The following is a 24,033-nucleotide window of genomic DNA, read 5'->3' on the forward strand; positions in this document are numbered from 1 at the left end:
CAATTTTTGATGAGTATGTTCACAAAGCCAGGGAACAGAAGTTCAGAGGCTCCATTCTTGCTGTAGAGAGTGGTGTTCAGCTGCTTTTTTGAGCTGCCTCTGTTGCTGGGGGGCTTTTGTCCTACGTTGGCCAATTTCCCAATCCTACTGAAGCTTTGGTGGAAGGTGGTCACCGAGCTGGTGATACTTAAATAATGCTAATACTCGGGAGAGTGGAAATGGAGGTCCTTGGAAGATTTTCAGGTCCAACAAAGAGGCTGGGTGCCCATTGTTTCTTCCCCTTTTGAATGAAAGTAGTTGTATATCAAGACATAAACTATCTGATCCCATAGTCATTAACACTTTGCATGCAGAAACACCATTTCATATTGAGCAAGTCTGCCTATAAAAATCTTTGATAGAGCTACATGACAGAAGTTGTGATATCCATGGAGCAGTCTAAAATAAATACAATTATTTGAGACTGTAGTATTTGCAGAGGTTTGTGGGATTTTAGTTATCTCTAGTAAATGTAATGAAAGTTACATTGTATAAATCTTATTATTGTCTCAAGTAGTTTAAAATTTCTCTTTTTTAAAAATTTACAGCTGTGCATTTACTTTACTTCTATATTGTATTGTTCCAACCAATACTACAATGGTAATAATGTAGCTGTATTTCAATTGTCTTACAATTCTTAACATGTGTTCTCTTATACCCATTTCCAACATCAAAGTGCCCATATTAAAAATAAAAAATAAAAACTCTTGCTATTTTTGTTCTTTTTTATTTTTGCAGGGCCTGAAGGAGCACTTTTTGAACACTCTGTAGAAACACCACTTGTGAAAGCAGAAGCTTTTAAACAGCTTAGGTAAGAATTTATACATAAATCTAATAAGTAAATGTTATTTTCTCTAAGTATTCAGTTTTTTTGAATGTGTGATTTTCAACACAGGATTCCTAATAATTTTTTTTCTGGTTTATGTGACAAGCTATTATTTTAAAGGAAAATCATACACATTGTTCTGCAATTTTAAAATACATTATGAATTACTTGTTGCTGATGGTGAATATATTTAAAACCCCTCTGGAAGGATTTTCTGTAAACTTCTATTTTTCAGTTTTGAAACACTTTGAAATATGATTTTTTCTACTATGTTACAATATAAGTTGCTTGTCTGCAGTAGGTCATCAACCTGTAATTAGTCAAGGGTTTTGAAAACTAGTATCTGAGGAAGCAGTCTAAGAAGAAAAGTTTGGACATTAAAATTAAATTAAAAGAATTAAAATATAAGAATTAAAAATTGTTTGGGGCAACCTCCGAGAACACGCTGAAAAGAAAAGAAGTGAAATCAAGAGAAAACATTAAAACTGGCTAAAAAGCAGTTTGGGCTGAGAAAATCATTATTAAGTACTTTGTATGTTTCAGAGCTCCTTAATTCTGGGGTAGCATTTCTTTGTGCAGTATTCTATTTAATTTTGAGTATCCCAGATCAGTTTATAATATGCTGGTTGGGATGAGGTGATAAACTCAAAGTATATTCTCTTCATGAACATGTTATCTTTCATTTTACAAGCCAGTTCAAAGAAAGATTTGAAATGAAAGAAGATCTCTTTAACAATTGTGTTTGTATCCTTTCATATCTTGGCCATTTTCTACTTTCTGTCATAATTTCTTTTCTTAGTTTTCCTGTCTAATAGGGATAACTACTAGAGAGTGGTGAAAGCTTTCAAAAACACTATCTGTATCTTGCTGATTGAATTTTCAAATTGAGAATGAGAAATGAGAGAGGGAATGTTATGATAATTATTTTGATTTTCCCATTAATATTTAAGATTCTCTTTATGTTTTGCTTACATTTGCATACTGTGAGCTCAAGGCAGTATTTTTAACATACTGATGTCCACTTTCAAAAATGTGTTTCTTCTGTTATGGTAGAATTTGGATATCAGAGACTTTGACCAATATTCTGCATCATAAGTGTACATGGTTTGGTTTTGTAGGGAGTGGATTCATTATGTTGTAAATTTGACATTTTCTGTGATTATCTTGACTTCAGTGAAGTAGGAAATTGAATTTCTTAATTGCAAAGGCAAGAAGCTCTTTGCAAATTTTGATTGGATACATATCTACTATTTTCTGTGGTTGTTACAGTGCTTCAAATGCATGATCAATTAATATTTCAATAGGCTTAATATAGTTTTATTCTGTATGTTATATGCTGTTACATTTTAAGTTCTTATTTGCACTTTTGCTTAACAACAGTTACAATGTTCCTGATTACATATAACTATTTAAGAATATTTTTTCTGCCTCTCTTTGAAATAGGGTAGCAGTGGGAAGGAAAACACTGAGCTTAATTCAAAATGTTCCTAAAGTTCTCCTACATGGATGAGTTTACCCCACAGCTTGCCTCCAGTGATTTTTACCATGTCAGCTATAAACACACATTTTGATCTAGAGTTCTGCTATTTATTAGCAGAGCTTAAATGTAATACATAAAATCCCACTCATTTCCATTTTTATATTAACTTAAAATAATGGGAATTACAGACTTTTCCAGAATTAACAGAAGTTTGCAACTAATTATTGTGATGTCAGGGAACTAGTGACATGGCCACTGACATTTGTGACTGTATTTGACATGAATCCAGAGCTGCTAAACATCTGTGCTAGAAACTGGGTTAGCTTAACCCTAAGAAAACTGATTTTCTGAGCATGATGCTGTGCAATTTGCACCACTCACTTGTGCCAGCAGAGGATAGCTTGGGCTGGAAGGGACCTTAAAGATCATCAAGTTCCAACCCATCCTGCCATGGGCACCTCCCACCAGACCAGGTTGCTCAGAGTCCCACCCAGCCTGGCCTTGGACACCTCCAACACCCACAGCTCCTCTGGGCATCCTGTTCCAGTGCCCTACATCCTCACATTAAAGAATTGTTTCCCAATATCTTGCCTTCTTGCTCTCTCACTAGATGTCCCTCCTTATAAAACATCCCTCTCCTCTCTCCTGTCCTGGCAGGCCTTTACCCATAGCAGTTTAGGTACCTCAGTCCTTTAATTTATTTTCTTTTTCTGTCATAATCAGTGTCAAGTTTGAAAGCAGAGATGGCAATTATTTCATTTTTTCATTAAGGGCTTCTAGGGAGGTTTAAGAAGTAAATGCACTGATCTGCAGTGCAGGTGGTAAATGAAGGTGTAGGCAGAGAAGACCGTTTTGTCAAGATGGTAAAAGGTTACTTTCAAGGGTAATCTTAAATGCCAGCATAAACAAAATTCATGTGTTCTGTTGTGAAAGAGCTCAGACTAGCTTACCAAAAAAATTGATATTTTGTAATGCTTCATAAATATTCAGTTTCATTCCACACTGTTAAATACAGGTACCTATCCACTGGAAAGGACTTCAATATGAACATTTAAATGCAATTTTAAGTATGACCTTCCCATTTTATATTTGGACATGCTTTCTTTCCAGATCAGGGTAGTGAGTACAGAGTTATAGTTAATATAACATATTTGCTTACCTTGAGCCTTATCTCTACACTTTCACCATCTATTAATCTTCTGCTATTTTTCCTTTCTTTTTCCTTCGGTGGTTGTGCTGTGCCATGTGGATGTGATATGCTGGATGAATGTGTTATAAAGTGCCATGGTCTGCAGCACTAAATGTGGGAAATAGTGTTTTGAGAAGCCCCATCCACTACAAGTGGAGTTGCAGGTTTCAAGGAGCTGACTGGAGAGCTGTTAATGCTCATAATTTTTCAGCTTGTGTCATATGAGCAGGGGCCACATTCTTTCTCTGACATTCAGATTTAGAGCAGGATTTCAAACAAAGCTGACACAAATGGCCTCTGAATTCGACATTCTGCTGGCTTTCTTGTCCAAATGCTGAATTTCAAGATAGACTGCTTCTCTGGAAACAAAGAGATATGTGTGCTAGAACTTATCTTTTTATAGCTAACTTACTGAGACAGAGCAATGCAATTATACTGCGGTCAGTGACTGTCTTTTCATTTGGAATTTCAAGGAAAATTATAGAGTTCTTTTTGGTCTAAAAGATCAAACTTCTGACTCACTCATAAAGAAAAGGAAATGTGCTTGCACTTGCTTCCAGTTGGTAGGAAGAATTAAAACAATAAAATCTACATTTCAAGATCGTAGTTTTCCTAACTTTAAAATAACATTGCCTAATTTTAATATCTTTAATGGTCTTCTTATATCTAAATAAGATACATAGTTTTCATTTACAAAATTTGTTAAGAATTTAGGACCAGGTGGACATCTAAAAATGGGGCCTTGCATGTAATAAGTGTCTGACAAACATCTCAATGACATGTTTACAGTCAACAGGAGGTTTGGATATATCCAGGAAATAGCCCTCCCAGACAAATGCCACTGAGGAGGCATCTGGCTGAAAACAGCCAATTGTCATTAGTGAGAGCAGAAATATGTTAGTGATTGCCACAATCCAGCTCTTCATTCCTACCAAGATGTTTTGTAGTCTTTTCCATGGCTCTTCATGAGGCCTTGGACTTTAGTGTGTATTTGGCACCTTGAGAACTTGCCTCAGTCAGGTCTCCTGAGGCTTCCCAAGAATTTATTTAGCTGACACCTATGTAACTGGATCACAGTAAAGTTTTAAAAGAAAACAGGTGTCTTGCTTCCCAGAAAAATCCAAGTTTAAACAGAATTAGGAAAGCTCATGTTTAGATACATACCTTGTGGGTCCAAAATCTGTTACGGCAACTACTGGATGTAGATGATGTAGACAGAGACATTTGTAACAGTTCCCTAAAAGTCATCTTTTCCCCAGATTCCAAGTTAAGTACTGGAATTAGCCTCTTCTGATGTTTATGTCATTGTGGTACTGTTCACTTCTACATGGCTTGTGGTTTTTAAGACAAAACAGTGGATCAGCAAAACTCTTTAAGTCTCAAAACAATGTTTCTGAGCTGAGCATTTGCATTTCCCAAATTTACAAAAATGTGCCTCCGAATGTGGCATTTTTCCATTTATCAACTAACTGTATACTATGAATAGTGAATATAATGCTTATAAATTAGTACTCTCTTTGTTCTCATATTTGCCATGTATGGCTGTCTGACAGCAGCAACTGAGCCTTCTGAGCACAAATCCTGTGGGAAATCACTTTTAGTACATTCAGCCATTCTGACAGTCCTTTAGCTGATGGTTTACATCCAAGTTCAGAATGATCTGCATCATTCCACTACTCTTGATTTTGCAAAGCACTATAGCAGGAATGATATCACTGTTTCAGAGAATCAACTTTTGTCAGAGTATGATTATAAATGTATAGAGAGATATGTGTTATCAGAATATGGGTATATTTAATGGTTTATGGGTATATACTGAAAATACTTCAATATTCCCTAAGGAAACTGATGTATTCTAAACGAATGTATAATACTGGCATTAAATAAAACTTTCAGTGTGTAACTTTAAGCGTGTTTTATATCTAAGTGAAATACCTGTCCGACACATAAAAGCATAGAAGTCTATATTTACTGGTATGTAACTGACATGTTACAGAATACTGATAATTTGAAGATCAATTGTATGGCTTCTAGGTATCTGATTAGAGTAAATTACTTTACTGATGGTAGACTTTTCCCTGTCTATATATTCATAATTGACATATATCCTTACATCTCTTCTGTGGCATCCAGTAACTCTACTGATGGAGTTACGGCTTCTACTTTTCTCAGATATTTTCTGAAGTCTTATTTTTATCCTTTCCAGTCCCCGTATTATTTTTTCCTTTTGCACTTGAAGCATTTGCTATGGTTCATAAGACAGAGAAAAAGCTGGAAACTGATTTTGTGGAGTTTTGTGGTTGTATGAGTAAGAATTATGAAGGAAATCTAGAGAAATGTATAGAAGCCAACCAGAGGAAAAACATTTGCCAAATAATTTTTTAATCATATTTGTAATACTAATGCTTACATGCTAATTGCCCAAAAATACCATCTAACCAATTGAAGTACAGTCATTTTGATTTGCATTCATTATGTAAATCAAAAGCCCAGTCAGTCAGAAGAGAATGAATTACATAAAAAAGAAAGTAAGAATAAGGTTATGATTCAGTGTTTGCAAGGCACCTCTGCTCCCTGACTAGTGAGATATTTCTACTTCACTTTAATATTATGAGCCCTGGCCTTAATTTGCTAGATATAAATTTGCATTCATATACATATAATCAGGTTAACTTAGAACACCATCAAATATGTCTTTTGGAAGCTTTAAAGAATTTCTTTCCATTCATCTGATAGACTCAAATGTGTAAAAAGGTGTCATTCAGAAGGATTAGATAGTACAGGGCATCATGTTGATCATCTTTTCAGATACATTTCTGACTTGGATATTTGAAAAAAACTCTTTTAGCAAAGTCTTGTGTATTGCATCACATCTGATTATCTTGCAAGTTGTGATTTTATCTGTAAATGTAAGTCTTAAAGTGAAAAGCATTTTTCAAGTACTGTCATAAATAATTTTCACTTGCTCCAGTCACATGGCTGATGTTCTTCCTAAAGGCTCGATTTTTCAGAGATGTCACTTAACACATTAAAACAAATAGAAGTTGTTCCTGCTGCTTGCATGGGACAGTCATTTAAGTATTTTCCATGGCTGCTTATGTCAGTAGCACAAAGAGCAAAGCTGTAATGATTAATGCACCTGTTGAGCTGGGTCCCTGACAATGTCAGACTGCTCAGTGAGTTTGCTAAAGTGAACTTGTCATCAGTGATTACAGCATATTCCACTAGAGCACAAGCCACTGTGAAAACTTTGTTGGTGATTGTCACAGTTTTAGACACCACCTTGGAGATGAGCACCTGGAGCCCTGTCTGTTGGGTGCTGTCACTGATCCAAATTGTAATGATGAGTTGAGCAAACAATCCCTTACATTATCTTTCACCTCCATACCTATCTGCACATATATCAGAAGAAAGGAGGAGGAGGAGACATGAAAGGAGACACCCACCATAAGGATGTGGGTGTGACAAGCACTGGAAAAAGGAAAAAGAAGCATTTCCTGGTAAGAGTAACTTTTCCAAGAAGCATTGCACATGTACACCATCACTGCTGCCTCTTTCCCCTCTCTCAGACTGTGTGCACAGTTGTGATAGTGCAGTTGTGAGGAATCTGGTGACAGTGTGGCACATTCAGCCCCTGTACTAACACAAGAAGGAAAGGGTATGACCTGCTTTTCAGCAAAGCCTCTTCGCTTGAGTGCTTGTTTTCATGGAGAACATGTGGATACTATGAGCAGCATGTACTGAAGAACTCCAGTTACTAGAAATGGTGCTATGTTTCAGCATATTAAATAAAAAATTGCTTGAGATACACACAAAAGAAAGGCATGGCAAATTTCAACCTGGAAGATAATTTTATGAAACTACTCATAAGGAAAATGCTAACCCTATTTTTTACAACAATGATGCAAGTGCTGTTATTATATGAGATTAAAATTTTATAATACAAGACATTATTTTATAATATTATTAAAGTAATTTGAAAAAGATAGCTATGCTGGAAACATCTGTGATGTGCCAGATTTAATCACATTCACTAAGGCCTTGGTCATTTTTAATTACCTGGAGAGTCAGCACATCATAAAATTGAGGTCATCACAAAGACCTCTTTTGAATTAGCTCTTACTACTCTTCATCACAACTGTCAGCCTTGAGAGAAGCTTCTATTTTAATCATGTCTCAGTCTTATCTGTAGTCTTCATTCCTTCAGCAACTCTGCATTGAGTGACAGAGGGCAAACAGGAAAAACACATCAATATTTAAAATGGATGGAGAACTAGTAAACAAATAAGTACACTGTGACAATTATATCACAGTTTTGGAATCATATGTTTTGGAATACGTTACAAATGTTGTTTTAAATTGCTTTTAGAGCCTTTTCAAAGTGCCATTAAAACTGGGAACTGTTTTATTCTTTTTTTAAGAGAACACATAAATTAATTTTTCCTAGAACTTTGAACACTACTTTTGTGTGGCTTACATTAAAAAAAAATTCTGTTAGCCAAAACCTTGGGAGCTAGAGACATCTGTTATTCAAATCTGGCTTTGTAATTGTGCAGAGATCCCCCCTAAGCCATAAGCAGTGTTAGTGCCTGCTGTGCTTATGCTGAACAATTCCCTTGAATCCAGAATCTCATAACTGAGCTTTACTGGAATCATCTGCTGCCACACATTTCAGATTTACAACATAAATATGGAACTAACTTGGAACACAGGCTATTTCAAGAAATAAAAGTATGATAAGAATTTTTTATTTAAAGGAAAGGAAAATATCCTGAAGAAAAGACCAGATGACACCTTCAAGAGCAGCAGATACTTCCAATATTTAAGAATGGCACCCAAAAGGAATGCAATGCCTTGGGGTTCTGCCTTTGATCACTATCCTTGATCATTTTTAGCATAAGGCAAAATGAGCTTTAAAAATCCCATTAGATTTATTTATTTAAAAATCAACTGGGGTTCCCATGCATATGGAGTAGGGCTAAAATCTAAAAATATACAGAAACCCCTTCATCTGCATGTGCCTAACATTTTTGCTGATTCTAAATGATTTCTTCCTTGTTCATGTATGTGATCTAGCTGATGGTTCAGCACACACTCCTGGTTATCATTCTGTTACATATTTAGGCAGCATTCATACAACAGAGACCAAAGCTAGAGGACTTCTGTGTACCCAGAATAAGCAGGTGCATCTCAGATGTCCCTCCAGGTTTAGAGTACTCCTCTCATTACAAGCAAAATCAGTTATTTGTTCATTGATTGATTGATTGATTGATTCATTCATTCATTCATTCATTCATTCATTTACTGGAGTGGAAAGGGATCCTCCCACAAGCCACCCACACAGAAACTAATATTCCTGGAGCATGGCCCTGGGGGTTTACAACTATTTGGGCAGATGTTCAGGTGGAGTTGTTTCAACTCTGTGGTGCAGATACCTGTACCACATCTCATCACTTTTGTTGGAAGGCAACAGGTATTGTGAGGGCACTTTAGAGAGACATATAAAGCAGTGCAGATTAATTATGCTCTAGCACTAGTTTTTTCTTTCTATTAATTTTGAAGGATGCACAGGGGATCAATGGCATTTATTTAGGAATTGTGCAACTTGCCAACTCCACCACGTTTGGTGTAGGTCTGAAGAAATGAAAACTCATCATAAGAAATGAGGTACTGTTCTGGGAAATATTCAAATTGCAGAATTAAGGCTTTCCACTTGGAACCTAGTATTTCATAAATTCATCTAAATTGCTAATTATAGTTTATATGATTATATAGAAAAATGCTGCCAATTACTGGTTCTTGTTTGATATCAGGCATGAGATAATGAGTCCTTCCAAGCTAATAATTAGCTTGGAGGCCCCAGCCATGCTCTGACTTTCTTTTCAGGAAAGTCATGACACCACCATATTTACCTAAAAGAAGTATCCTTTCTTAGTTGGTAAAAATCCATGGTTGTTTTATACTCACTAAAGACTTAGAGAATTTCAAATACTGTCTAAGTGTTTTCATTGCTATCAAGTTTCTGATTCTCTTCTTGCTTGAAAACCTTCTCTGTATCTTCTGCATCAAATTCAGACTTCTTTCTTATACTGATCTTGATAATTATGCATCCCATGTATTTGCATTTATATTTATCTTTTACAGTTTTTCCCTTGGCTCCTGCAATTCTTGTTTTGAACATTTTTCTGGTTTTCTATCCTACACTGCACACTCATCTCCAATGTCTTCCTGCAACTGACTTGTTTCTTAAAGCTAATGAGTACTCAAATATGTACCAGGAAAATAGCACAATCTCTCTTTTCTTGTAATCTGGGGTCATCAGATTACCCACAGCCTGAAGCACAACAGAGGATGAAAACCCTGTAGTGTTAGTGCTTTTCTTTCATAGAGTCCTTAGCACAGACATCACCAGAGGAACACAGTCCAGGCTGGTTTCCTGGGTCCTGCACCTCTAATGTTGGAATATGTAGAACACCCTGATGCACCAGTAGAGCATGTAACAGACTTGACTCCATATCCAAAATGTTTGACCTATAAGCTTGTATTAAGTCTGTGGATAAAATTATTTAAATACAGGAATAAATAAGGATAAATGGATTAATTTATCTATGAAAAACTAAACTTACGATAGAATCTGATTAATTATTATTTTATTTTCCTACAGTGATTGTCTTAACATAGAAAGCATAATGTCTAAGGTCAATTAATGCAGTAGCTCAATATTCCAAAAGGTCATTACAAGATTGTTTTAGCTCTAGAAAATGCATTCCCTATAGGTTGCTTGTTTGAGCCTAGTGACTATTTGTGATCTGATTCCTTGGTTTTCACAGTGACTCCCCTTCATTCCAGCCAAGATCAATAAGCCCCAGCTGTGTTGTGTATGATGAAAACTCCTTCCCAAAAGTTTTGGGATAGGATTTTGGTATAGTTAAGTTAAAAGCACAGTTTTAATATTAAGCTATCTCATGCTACTCTTAAGTTTTCCTGTAGATTTTTTTGCAATGGAAGAGCCAGATTCATTTGGTAGAAAAATTATTAAATGTTCTTTTTATAAAATTTAAGATAATTGTTAAATTTTGATTCATTAAAAACATACTGGTTTGCATATTACATTTTATTGTGGCATAAATAATAAATTAACTTAGTGTTCAGTGTATAGGAGCTGTAGATATTGACATTAGTCATACTGAAACAGAATATGCCTCCTAGTTCAGACAACTCCCAGAGGCAACCATCCTTGGAAAATGATTTTTTTGAACTAAGCTACAAAAAATTGGGCAATAGATTATAACCATTGACCAACTAATGGGCTTGACAAGGAAAAATGGATGCAGTTTTCCAGTCAATTCTTCTCATTATGTTTCATTTAGTTTAAATCAGTGAAGTTCATACTTAGAATATCAAAGTGAACAAAGGCAATATGGAAGACAGTATCATCTAGTGGGAAGTAATTATTCCACCTCTAGATGAAGGAATTCAATAGGTGTGATACAAAATGGGACATTTTAGAAAGAAAAATCAGTCAGCATTTGAAAGATTTATAGAAGTTATGTCAAATCAGAATTTTGTGCTGAGGCTTGACTAAGTAACTGTTATATTTCCATTACACAGAAACTGATCAGGGAAGAAGATTTAATGAGTCATTAGTGTTTTCTATTCTTTGACATTCAGCAAGAGCTATCACAGTTTACTGTTGAATACTGATACTTCCATGTCCTTAAGATAGACACAGTTGCTGGAATATGCTGTGAAACTCATTTTTCCTTTTTGCAAGGAGATGTAATTTTAGGAGCTGTTCCAAGGAAAATAGTTTCACAAAATACAGAAATGAGGCATATATTGAGACAGATCTCAGTCCTGTTGTTTTGTCCTTCTTTGCCTTTGGACCTTCTGGCAAGCTAACAAAAGCCACAAGGCAGAACACCAAGATCCTCAAGTTTGGGTCATCATGTTCTTCTTGCTGCATCCTGATCGCCCTCCCCATTCACCTGACCTCAAAACAGCAAGCTGCTGGGAGATAAGTGAATATGGGTGAGGATTGGCAGCAGGCATTGCTCTATGCCTGCTGCTCACTCTCCACCTCTAGCTCCAGCCCAGTTTTGCTCATGTCAACAGGAATCCAGCTTCCTCATAAAGAAAGGCTACAGTTTGAAATTGTGGATACTGCACCATAAATAAATGCTGACAGTCTCTTTTTCCTGTGTGACTAGTGCATGCTCTGCCTATGGTTTACTCTCTTACAATGTCTAGCTGAATGGCTGGGGAATTAGACTACTTTCAGACTAATCAAAAAGTCAATATACTGCTATTGCCTTTTAAAGGTTAACATGAATTCAAAAAGCAGGGCTCAAAGCAGACATCTACAGAGAACCAAGGCAAATTAAGCCCACAGAATCCTCTAGGTTGATTTTTTGCCTTTCAAAACATTAGTTCTTTGACAAGTTAAAGATTTTCCTTTTTCCCCTTTTCCCCTCATATGTTTTCTTTTTTTCCTCTTCATTTCTAGCCTTTTCTATTCATCCTTTGCTCCAGGACCTCTAGTAATTGCATAATTTAATTTCTGTTCCCCTTTGACCTTTTCAAAGTCAGATGAACTCTCAGACAGGTGTTCATAGCAGGATTTCTTTTTGCACACCAAAGGGGTGTAAGGATCTCTTCCTTACCTGATGATTTGAAAAAGATATTTTGATTATAGAGTCACAAAATGGTTTGGGTTGCAAGGGTCCTTAAAGATCATCTGGTTCCAACCCCCTGTCATGAGCAGGTACACCTTCCACTAGACCAGGTTGCTCAAGGCCCTGTCCAGCCTGACCTTGGATGCTTCCAGGGATGCAGTTTTTGAGTGCACCACAATATTTGAGGTAGTGTTGATCCCTGTTGCAGTAACCATGATCTTCCTTAGATAGGTGCTGGGAAGAAGGCATACAGATGGGCAATTTCTGTCTAAGGCCATACCATGGAATTCTCTTCCCATTGAATTCAGGAGAGATGATGACTCATGAGCTGGAAAAATCAAAAAGGTCAGAAGGAAAGGATAAATAATTACCCAAGAGCAAGGTGGTTCCTCTGTTCTGCTCTAAGGGTCAAGCAAACCCAAACTGTGGTAGGAAACTTGTGGTATTCTTTTTTCAGTCCTAGAACCAGCTCTCTGGTACCTTGTGGTACTTACAAGATCTGTAAGGTATCCTTCTGACTCCTGCCAGACCAGGATGAAAAAAGAGATCAATATTCCTGCAGCATGCACAGGCAGTGCCATCTGTTTCTTTCCCAGAACTGCTGCAGGCTGCCACTGCCCTCACATCCTCCCTAGCAGCCAACCGAGCAATTTCTGGTGATCTGGCACGAGTTAGCACCATGCTCATAGGAAAAGGGAAATCTCCAAGCCTTTGGGTTGTTGGGATGGTTTCAGAGACTGGATGCTCTCGAGGTTCCCTCAGAATATTCTTCACACAGTCCTTCATGAATTATTTAGCACAGCTCAGCACCAGAATTCTTTGGCAGCCAGACAAGACTGTGTAGTTGACTCCTGGAACTCTTACCAACAAGTAAGAAGACAGCAATGAAAATATTATCTTTGCTGTAATCAATTGCTTTAGTTGCAATGGACTATGAAGAACCAATATCCAGCAAATAACAGCAGTAAATTATTACCAGGGACTACCTATTCCCTCACCCTTCTCTGCCATTCTTAGGCTGACATGGTGCAGCTTCTCAGGCTACAGGGGTTGGGGTGAAGGGGAGCAAGGCAGAGTAACTGTTCTGCAAGTGAGGCTTGCATTGCCTTGCAATCTGTGGGTATGTCTAGTTGAGTGTCTTTAGAAACATGCTGCTGAGGGAGATCTCCCAATGGCCTGAGCTCTCCACATCTGGATTTTCATTGTGGAACTGTTTGGGGTACATGGACAGGGAGACATTTGTGTTAAACTGATCTGAAAGCTGTGATCTCTTAGAGAACACCTAATGTGGTCCACCTTTTCTGGGCATCCAGATGGCAACAGCTAGTGCAGAGTACTCCTCAGGACACATATAATGGGCTGTCAGGTCCTTGGCATCAAATGTTGTGCTGCCCAGATCAATTTCTCTTGCACCACACCCATTGCTAATTGACCCTGGCAGCTACCACAGTACCTAGAAGCTACTTGAAAGTATAGAATCCATCTTCCCAAGTGAGATAGAGGCTGTGACAGATGTCACATTTAGGACAGCAGATTACATAGATTAATTCCCCTAGATAGTAAAGATCATTCACTTCATCCTCTTAAATGCAATTTATGTGTCTGTAAGTTAAAAAAAAAAAAAAAAAAAAAAAAGGTGACTGGTAGCAATATATTCCCTGATCATTCTAATGCACAAATGCAAACACTATCAAGTGACCAAAAACTCTAAGACAATTAATTTCTTCCCTCTTACTCTCCAAGCACCCTCCATCATTTGCAAACAAACTGAATTCTTGTTGTGCCAGGACACCTGAGGGATGCAGGTGATGTGGGCACTGAGAAGGGACATTCAAAGTCAAAGTTCAACTCAGGCTGTTTTTACACCAGGTGCCCATTTCCCTTTGAGTACATCTGGACTTCAGACACTGAACCTTTGAATACTGTAGGAAGAAGTGCATCATTAGTGTTATTGACTCTTGCCTTTGCAAGAATCTCACATATTACAGTTCATATCACTGACTCACGACAGTTTGCACTGCCAGGAAGCTTCAATGACGTGCTTAATTAGGCAAATCCAGGCTGAGTTAATCTAGAAATAGGACCTGTATAAACAGCAGAAATTTAGCTTTGTGATTAATATAGCCAATGTAATTTAAATTATGTCTATGTCATGTCATAAATCTAAGTGCTTCCGAAGTCTGTAGGCTTCATTCCAGCATTAATTTTTGTAAAAAGTAAGAAATATTTCACTTGTGTTTGATTGCTTTTTAAACTCCATGTCTGATATACTCTCAGAAATTTGTCCCAGTCTGCTGTCTTGTGATATTGACGGAGTTTAAAAATAAAAATTTATGGCTACATTTAGTTGCTTATGTAGGTGAAATACTTTATAAAAGAACATAAGCTATTTCAGAGTTTAAAGCTTTTTGTCAAGACAAACTATGGCAAAGTTATACTTAACTACCTTGACACTAACTTATGAAAATATATTAAATTTAAAAGATTGAAAATAGAAACTTTGTTTAATTTTTCAGTATATAATGCATACTAATGTGCACTGAAAAGTATTCCAATGAAGCAGACCTCCCACATTAATCACTCAGGGAAGAACTGATTTTTATTTCATAGAGGTATAAATCTAGAGATCTAAAGCAAAAATTTATGCCAAAGTTGTTAAATACCAAACACTGCTTAATAAAGATTTCTAATACTATATTGGTTATCTGATGCAGAACGAGCTCATACTCATGCCCTGGTACACAGCATGACCATGACAGCAGTTTGTGCTAGCTCAGATTCATGGATTGAAGCATCAAATTTTTTTGTGGATATGGTCTCAATATGGGGCCATGATGCATTTACTCATTGTTAATATTTTATTTATTTATCAGTCTTGAGTTTAAACTGATTGAAGGTGGTAAACCCAGGAGGTGTCAGGGAGAGGCAGATCATAGAAACATGAAGTCATAGAATGGTTTGGGTTGGAAGGGACCTTTGAAGATCAGAGAAGATAGAGTCTTCTGCTAACTCTGGCAAGCAGTGATAAGCCAATATTGCTTGAGCTATTTTCAGATTTGTGGATAAAAAAATGAAGTTTCAGTGACTGTGCTGAGATATCATGGATTTAGGTTTTAAGTTATCAGCTGGATTTAGCTTCTTCAGAATTCCAAGATACAACTGACCTTTCTCACATGCCCAAATTTTCTTATTTTATCTTCTGGTTTTAATGAAGGAACAGGAAAACAAAAAGAAAAGGAAGAATTGAAAGAGTCTCAGTAGATTAGACAGTTAATTCCTGCCAATGATTGGCAGTCAGTCTGGACTCGCGACACAATGCATTCCCAGTAAGGGACCTGCTTGGGCACAGCTTCCCCTGCCACAGCACTGCACAGCCCTGGAGCACCAGTGGAGCCAGCACAGCATCTGCTGGGGGTGCATGCACCACACACAACCCTCTGCATTTCTAGAAAACAGTGGGTGAGAGCATGCAGGCTTGGGAGCAAGTGTGTCTGTGTTCTGCAGCGTGGATGCAGCCCACATTCTGTGGTATGTGTCCAGGGAATAGGAAAGCTAGCACAGCTGTAAACAGGGACCAGCAGTTGCCTCACTTTCCCTAGCCTTCATATTCACCTGTTTAGTGTTGGCTGGGGTCATCAGGAAGGGTGAGTGAATAATCATTATCAAAACCTGGTAGGTAACAATTCTGATCCTGCAGAGCCTCCAGATGCAGCAGTTCTAGGTAATGGTCAAAAGAAGCAACATAATCCCCTGCTTGTTGCTAGGATTGGGCTTTTTCTTTCCTTCTTGTGATTTTTAATTATACTTCTACCCTGCTACTTTATATGGAAATGATACCAAAATTCTGAAGAAACAAGGCCTTATCTCTTTGAAAAGTAAAAATTTTTAATCCTGCACAGCTGATCCGACGAGGTGATTACTCAGATAATACAGTGCCTTCCTGCCATCTTGTGGCACTGCAAGGTTTGCAACTCCCTGTTTGTTATACTGTATAATTTTTATTTCAAATTAACAGTTTTTCAGTTTCAGATGTCATCTAGTTAACAGCACACACACACACGCGCACACACTGAGTGAAACCTTGGTCCAACTAATTGTAGTGTCAAAAACCTCATTGATTAAAAAAAGTTCCAGGTTGCATTATTTGTATTTATTTCAATGTCTTATTATGCTAAAAATAAAAAGAAATTGAAACTAACTAATGTAAAACTGAGTTCCAGGTTAATACATTAAGTTACTGTTATACTGAATTAATCTGTAGTTGGGTATTAAATAATACCTTCCATTTGTATTATTAATTAATCTGGAATTTTCATTTGGGATGCTTTGTTGGTTTTTGAGATAGCTGCCTCCTTTTTCAAGTCTGCCTGAAGAAAAGGGAGGCTGCATCTTTTATATGACTTCAGGCAAGAGCCTGCAAGGGCTTGTTCAATGTTTACTTATTTTCCTAAAATAAGGGAACGTTTGAGATTGTGCTACTGTCCGATTTCCTGCTCCTGCTTTTAGGCTGGAATCACCAACTCGATCTTTGAGCATGGATGCACCACGAGGAATTAATATCAAAGCACAAGCTGGGAATATTGAAGCCCTTTCCCAGATGGATATCAAACTACACAGCAGTGATGGCGTGGTGAGTACAAGCCCTTCTTTTCCCTAACTGTGGTTGATCTTCTGTGTGGCTATAACCTCAAGTCTTTTTTTCAAGTTCTGTTAATTTAATTCCTCAGGTTTTGGGTGGCAGGATATTAAAATTATTAGTGCCAACAAAATTTTATGTAAATAGTACTACCAACAGACATAATATTGTATAAGCTTAGAGAGATGCTTTCTAATAAAACTTGGATACTGCTTAACTCCCCACTAGCACAGAGATTCCCAGGCACCTTGGCTCAGAGCAGACACAGCCCCAGAGTGGCAAAATTTAGGAATGAAGCTCTGCAGACATCATTAACAGGAGGCAACATGCAGCAGCCTATTTATCCCCTCTGCAAGGTTGTACTGTGCCAGTTATTCCACAGAGGAACTAAAACCAGCCCACATCCATCCTCAACCTGCTGGCTCTGCAGTGAGCCTCAGCACTCAGGCCAGGACAGACCTGGGTCCAGCAGCAGTGCTAGTGTCCTGTTCTGTGTGTGGGCAGGGACCCTGCCACTTACCTTAGGTGAATTGTGCTAGAAGAGACCTCAGAGATCATCCTGCTCCAACTTCCCCTGCCGTGGACAGGGACACCTTCATTCAACTAGACCAGTCTGCTCAGAGCTCAGTCCAGTCTGGCCTTAAACACTTCCAGGGATGGGTCATCCACAGTTTCTCTGGGCAACCTGTTCCTGTGCCTCACCACTGAAAGAAATTATTTTTTAGACCTAATCTAAATCTATCTTCTTCCAATTTAAAACCAGTATCCCTGATGAAGCGTCCCTCCTCAGCTTTCTTGTAGGCCCCCTTTAAGTTCTGGAAGGCTACGATGAGGTCTTCAGGCTGAACAATCCCAATTCTCTCAGCCTTTCCTCATAGGAGAGATGCTCCATCCCTCTGAGCATCTTCATGTCCCTCCTCATTTCAACAGGCCCATGTCTTTCTTATGTGCTGGCCCCCAGAGCTGATGCAGCACAGCAGAGCAGAGGGGCAGAATCCCCTCCCTGGCCCCTGACCACGCTGCTCCTGTGGCATCCCAGGATGCGATTGATTTTCTGGGCTGAGTGCGCATTGCTGGCTCATACAAAGATTTTCATTTGTCAATACCCCCACATCTTTCTCCTCAGGGCTTCTCTCCATCCATTCATCACCCTGCTTGTATCCATTCTGGGGATTGTACAGGACATTGCACTTGGCTTTGTTGGCCACCAGTTCTCTGCTAAGAAGAGAGTGAGCACAGCTTATTCCTGTCCTGTTAATGTCTGCCAAGAGCCTGGGGCTCAGAGAAGCTTTCTATGCAACAAGTCCCGTGTAAAAGGCCATTCTTAAGCCTCTGCCTGGACAAATTCAGCTTGCCTCATGGCACATTATTACTGTATTATCCCTAACAACCCCGTTTGTCCTGCTCTTTCCCCGAACAGCTTTTGCTCGATGCCGAAACCGTGCGACTGCCCAAGCTGCCCGAGGGTGCGAGGGGCGGCTCCGGGATTTCCCAGGGGCTCTATGAGATCTGCGTGTGCCCCGATGGAAAGCTCTACCTGTCAGTGGCCGGCGTGGGCTCCACTTGCCAGGAGTACAGCCGGGTCTGCCAGTGAGACCCAACAGGCTGCACACCCTGAGCATCCCAGCGTTGTGTTACCCCTAAAGGGCGGTACTGAAAGCGCACTTTTCAGCATTTTATAAACAAAGTTCTTACAATTTAGGAAACAAATCTGCATCTACAGTTCTGGAATACAGGGTGTAAGGGGAAGAAGAGCACAAACGACATTTTCACTTCAAAAGAATGACTTGAATCTAATTAAGTTTTGTCAGTAACACTTGGAAAACAGCCTTACAAAGAGCATAAAAAATAAAACAAATATGTTTCCTTGCTGAACTATTATTCAGATGATTATGTCATTGTTCATATTTTTGAGATCCGTGGGTTTTTCCTCTCACAACATGTAAAACACTTACTGTATTAGTGGGTGAAATTAAATTGAGGGAACTACTTGAATTATTTGTAAGACAAAGTATTATTTGGAGAATTCAGAAAGTGCCAGCAAATGGTCTATGCAATTTTGTTCTTGCAATAACACAAGATAGAAAAACGTGGTATTTGTATAAGTTCTGTGTCAAATATGTTAATTTGCTAATAGCTTTCTATTTTAATTTGGCAACACATATGCTGATTTGCTTCTTATTGGGTTTCATATAAAAATAACTAATGCAGAATGCTCCAGAAGTCATGAAGATCTCTCTGTGTCTCAGATCACTATACAACAGTGAAATATGTTATTATGTTTTATAATAGCAATTGTTTGTTCTACTGCCTGTACCGCCATATTCATTTTAATCCTTTTTTATTTTATTTTAGCACATTCAACAAGGCAATCTGTTGTGCCAGCTGGACTAGTAAAAAGAAAAAAAAACAAATGTCTTCAGATTGTCTGGCACAAGGAACTATTTGGGCAGTGGGAAAAAATCCTTTTATGCAGCCCACAGATTTTAATTAAGAGGAATATTTCATTTCTATCTGCACCTGTTGACTGCTATTTCTGATCCTGTCAGAGTGGGACTGCATCACAAACAGAGAGTAAAACTGTTACTACTTTTTACATTAGGACTTTGGATACAAAATAAATGCTCACCAGAGCTGACAAACTATTTATTGGTCTTGTAAAGAAACACAACTGCAGACCTGTTCCCCTGTATGGTGTTGCACTGAACACAAATAAATTGTTTGCACACCTCTGGGTAGCAAGATTTGTATTTAGTAGTCTGTTGTTTAAACCTCATGGGTTTTTAATTCCTTTGATGCCGTTTTGTATATACGTTATCATTTTACTTTCCAGGAAGGAGCTATCACACAGTGCCTTGGTGTCTATTTACAGAAGGATTTTAACCCACAGTGTTAGTAAACCACAAATATCCACTTTTTGGAAAAAATTATTCATCATCCTTAAAACAGAAGAATCAGGACAAAATAACTACTAACTTTTTAAAAACTTGCTACTTTGGCTCTGGTGAACATAGGAAGAAAACCAATACTCAGATGAGATCTCCAGGCACACACAAAAACCTGAGCTGAGTCCCAGTTAACCTTTTCCACTAATAGGTAAAGCCCAGGGTAAGGGCTGCCTTTGCAGTTTCTCCTAGAGTCTGATGTACAGAACTTCAGCAGCAGGACACAGCTCTCAGTAATTAATGCTCAAAGAGCTTCAGCAGTGCAAGTAGGAAACACTTGAGGTGAGCTTGAGCCAGTGAAGCAAGGTTTCACATTACCTGGAGAGTGCTCCAGTTGCTGTCACACTGCCTAAAGGAGATGTAGGAAGCTACACATCTTCCATATCTGAAATCCCTTTTCTTGGGCTTAGAATCACTTAGAATCCTGAAGACAGGAGTGAGTCCAAGGCTGTTGGCCATAAAGAAAAAAATGTTTGTTTCCACAGCTGTATCTCTTGACTATGTCTGTCTCTACAGCTAAGCTCTCAGCTGAGGCACATTTTAACAGAAACTTGTCTTCAGTATTTCTTTAAAGTCAGTTTTGGTGGTCCCAGCTCTGTGCACAAGCTTTTACAAACCAAAATACAAGCAGACTTAGCTTACTCATTGGATAGAAAGTATGAGTACTAAAATAAAGGTCAGCAAATACCCTCACATGTGCCAGATACCTAAAAACTGCTGCTACAGGGAACTTGGAGAACTGTAATGTCACCAGTCTCTTACAGGTGTAATATTAACAGCAAAACTGGGACTTGAGTCCTTAGAAATTTGAGCCACTGTTCTGACATCAAGGAACATATGCCCACTTCCATGGAGTATCAAACAAATAATTCACCCTAAATATTAGCCAGATACTGCAAAATAGTTAAAATCTGCTTGTTCTGCTGACAATAGAAGCACGGCATTTTTAAGTTACACGTTTTAAGCTTTTGTTTTGGAGGCACATTTTCAAATGTGATTTGCCAATTAATTCACAGCAAGGGATTGAAGTGAGGCTTTCCAGGCAAGAATAACCTGACCCTACAGAGCTAGGAAAATCAGGGTGCAGTCCCCTGGCTGGTAACACTATTAAGTAGGATGGCACTTCCTTTAGACACTGCAGTAACTACCACTTTTCTTCTGGAGATAAATCTTCTGCACTTGCTTCATTTCACAGGAGATTTCTGAGTAGTACCAAAACCTAAAGAGGTCTGCTGTACCCTCAGCACTGCCATCACCCAAATCACCAATGTGATCCTTTTCATTGCTTAAATATCATTCTTCTTTTCATTATGCTACAACACTGACATCAGAAGTATTGTTCCAGTATAGAAGTTGTGCACATTTTGTAAAGTATAACTGGCAACATCTTGTCCTTTTTTTTTTTTTTTTTTCTTTTAGGTATGGTAGTAGAGAAACAAAATTTATGCTAAAATTACCAGAGTGTAATCAGCTGATGCTACAATTTGAATTAATCTGAATAATCTCAACATAGTTTGTTCAAAATGACTGTTTCTACTTGAATCAAACTTCAGTAAATAGTTACAGAGTAACAGAAAATTATGGCACAGGGAGGTGAGAGTATGCACTTCTCTACTTTATTTCCAAAAGTATTATCCAAACAGAGAAGAGAAAAAAAGCACTACCAGCGTAGTGAACTGATTTGTTTGCATAATTACTCCCTCAAAAAGAATTATTTACAGCAGTTCTAGCAACTGGTTGCAGTTGTTACACAATGGAAAAATGATAGAAAAACTTTACTGGTGATTGCCCAAACATGAGCTTTTTTCCCATTTCTTTTAGTATTTGCATTTGTCTATCTTTATATAGCTTTATGCAAAAGGAAATTGCAAGAATTGGAAACTGAGTCCTTGAATAAACTTTATACATTTTGAACAATCTGCTTCTGCTTTTGTATTCAAATGAAACACAGGGTAAATTAAAGCTTTCATTTTTAAAACAAACTTATTTTTCCAAGACTAAGAATATGAAATGTACTTTATTTAAAATATGAACACAAGTCTTGGTCCCAACTAAAAATGTACTTTGCAGAATTTACAAAATGCTTTACAATTATGTTTCATTTGACATTTCTAGAATTCCTTTATCTTAATCAGTAGTAGGTAAAAGTAAACAAAGAAATTTTGGTAGTGCTACTGAATTAATCATCCAGAAAACAAACCAAAGACAAGATAAACAGTTTTGATTAAAAATTCATTGACAATTCCCTTCATGTGAAAAAAAAAAGTGTGTCTTCTTCAAATGAAAACATTTACATTTGGCTGGCAAGTTTACTTATTTTTTAATTATTCCTTCTGCCTTTGTTCCCCACCCCAAGACAAATCCAGCCTTTTTCAAAGAGTTTAGATCCAGAAAATCTCAAAGGTGGTACTACCCTCCTCTACTTTAATTGGAGAAATTATAATAGATTTAATTACAGCCTTGTTTAAAGCAACCCAAGTATACCATACCAACTGAATAGAATCCTTATAGTAAATTTTAAATCCTATCTTATAAATCATTACAGTAACTTCACTGATAATGATTTGAGTACAAATATTGCAAAATTGTATTTCTTACATGATTAAAACATTTATCTTTCTTCTGGTAGTCAGCTACACAAAAATCTATTTCCTAAAAAAAAAAAAAAAAAAAAAAAGCAACCAAAAAAAAAAACAGAAAAAACAAAACAATCAAGAAAAAAACTAACAAAAAACACAAAAAAGCACACTAACAAACAAAAGGTATTTTTCTTGTCACTAATTGCTGAGGAAAGTGTCCCGTGCTCTTTAGAAGAGCTGTGTATGCTATTGTTTGAGAGAAAAGCTTTTAAAGCACAAGATAGTAACAAGCCTATCAAGGCTTATTCCAGCTGCAGTTCCTTAGATTTAAACTGCCCAATGTATGGTTAAATCAGCTTCCTATACCACTGACTTTTTGTTAACCGCAATCAGCTGTAATTTTGGGAGACAAGAACTGAAGCTGCTTTTCCTAGATAAACTGCTGGTACCTGTGGAAGGTAGGAGATAGACGTGAATGAAAAGACATTTTCTCCAATGAGAACTCATTTAATGTGCAGAATTACTTGTTAAATGTATTTTTGTGGAATGTACATGCTAACATTTTCTTCTACAGACCCTTACTTACTACAGAATCATCACATCCTAACTGTTCTAAGCTTCCACACCTGACTTAGACACATTGTCAAATCTACCAGCTGAGCCAAAAGGAAGAATCAATTAAGTATTTTATTTGTTTGTTTTTGTTTTTAATCAGAAATTAAATGGCACTTTAAAAATCATGTTCTGTCAGAATATGATCTCCTAGTCTCACAAAGTCTCTTTATTTAGGCTAGCTGTACAGTGAGTTAAATTAATAAGAAACTAAGAGACTTCCAACTGAGATGCCACTCTTGCCTATCTCTCTGCAGCCAAATGTAAATTTTATTGTGAGTTTCAATTCAGGGATAATAGAATTTATTAGTTTTTCAGTGTTATTCAAGTTTTCTTTTTCAGCTTGGCTCACTATTTAAAATTGCTTCAGACCATTAGCTTTCTAAGAACTGGGACCCTTTTCTTTCTCAGTGTTGGTGCTCAACAGTATATACAAAATAAAAATTAGAATAGTTCAGTGGTTCTATACAGCCATTTTAACAGTTCATAATAATAATACTGGTAAGGCAACATAAGTTGCTTATAAAACAGTTATACACTTTGAAGAGTTTCTTCCTTGAGAGCTCACGTAAAAACAGGAAAGTGTTCATGGTGCTCCTGCTGCACTTTCACGTGCTTCCATGAGATCTTATGTTTTAGCTCCATTTAAAATGAAAAGCATGAGAACTGTTTCCTTTTCAAGTATTTTGCTTACCCTGAATACTATTCATCTGACTTAATGCACGAAGGGAAAAAAACCACAAGGGAATCTATTTTAAAAATATAGGGAATTAACTAAACTGATTTATTTCATGGCACACCAGGATCTGTATTTTATTTACATGCTGTTTATTGCAAAACATCAGCAAAATGTACAATTTGAGAAAACTGCAAACATTTGTCATTGCAAAAAAAAAAAAAAAAACTAATTTCCTTTTCAATAGTATTTTAATATTTGTACAATTATTTAGAATTATTAAAAAAAAGATAGTGTATTTACCTATATAAAAGCTTCAAACAATAGGTGAAGTTAGCTTACATTATAAAACCAAAACACATCGGACTGAAATATG

At 37.3% G+C, this 24,033-nt stretch overlaps 1 protein-coding gene across 4 annotated transcripts in view; it reads left to right on the forward strand.

Annotated features, from left to right (window-relative positions):
• SGCG (sarcoglycan gamma) overlaps positions 1–21,707 on the forward strand; it is a 104,002-nt gene extending 82,295 nt beyond the window's left edge. For all 4 annotated transcript variants that reach the window (XM_056482015.1, XM_056482023.1, XM_056482033.1 and 1 more), the window contains 3 exons: positions 778–850; positions 16,716–16,839; positions 18,266–21,707. In XM_056482015.1, coding sequence (XP_056337990.1) covers positions 778–850; positions 16,716–16,839; positions 18,266–18,439 — 371 coding nt within the window. In that variant the 3' untranslated portion in view covers positions 18,440–21,707. The remainder of the gene's footprint in view (positions 1–777; positions 851–16,715; positions 16,840–18,265) is intronic.
• The last annotated feature ends 2,326 nt before the right edge of the window (positions 21,708–24,033 follow it).

This window comes from Oenanthe melanoleuca, chromosome 1 (genome assembly GCF_029582105.1).
Source record: "Oenanthe melanoleuca isolate GR-GAL-2019-014 chromosome 1, OMel1.0, whole genome shotgun sequence".
Taxonomy (NCBI): Eukaryota; Metazoa; Chordata; class Aves; order Passeriformes; family Muscicapidae; genus Oenanthe; species Oenanthe melanoleuca.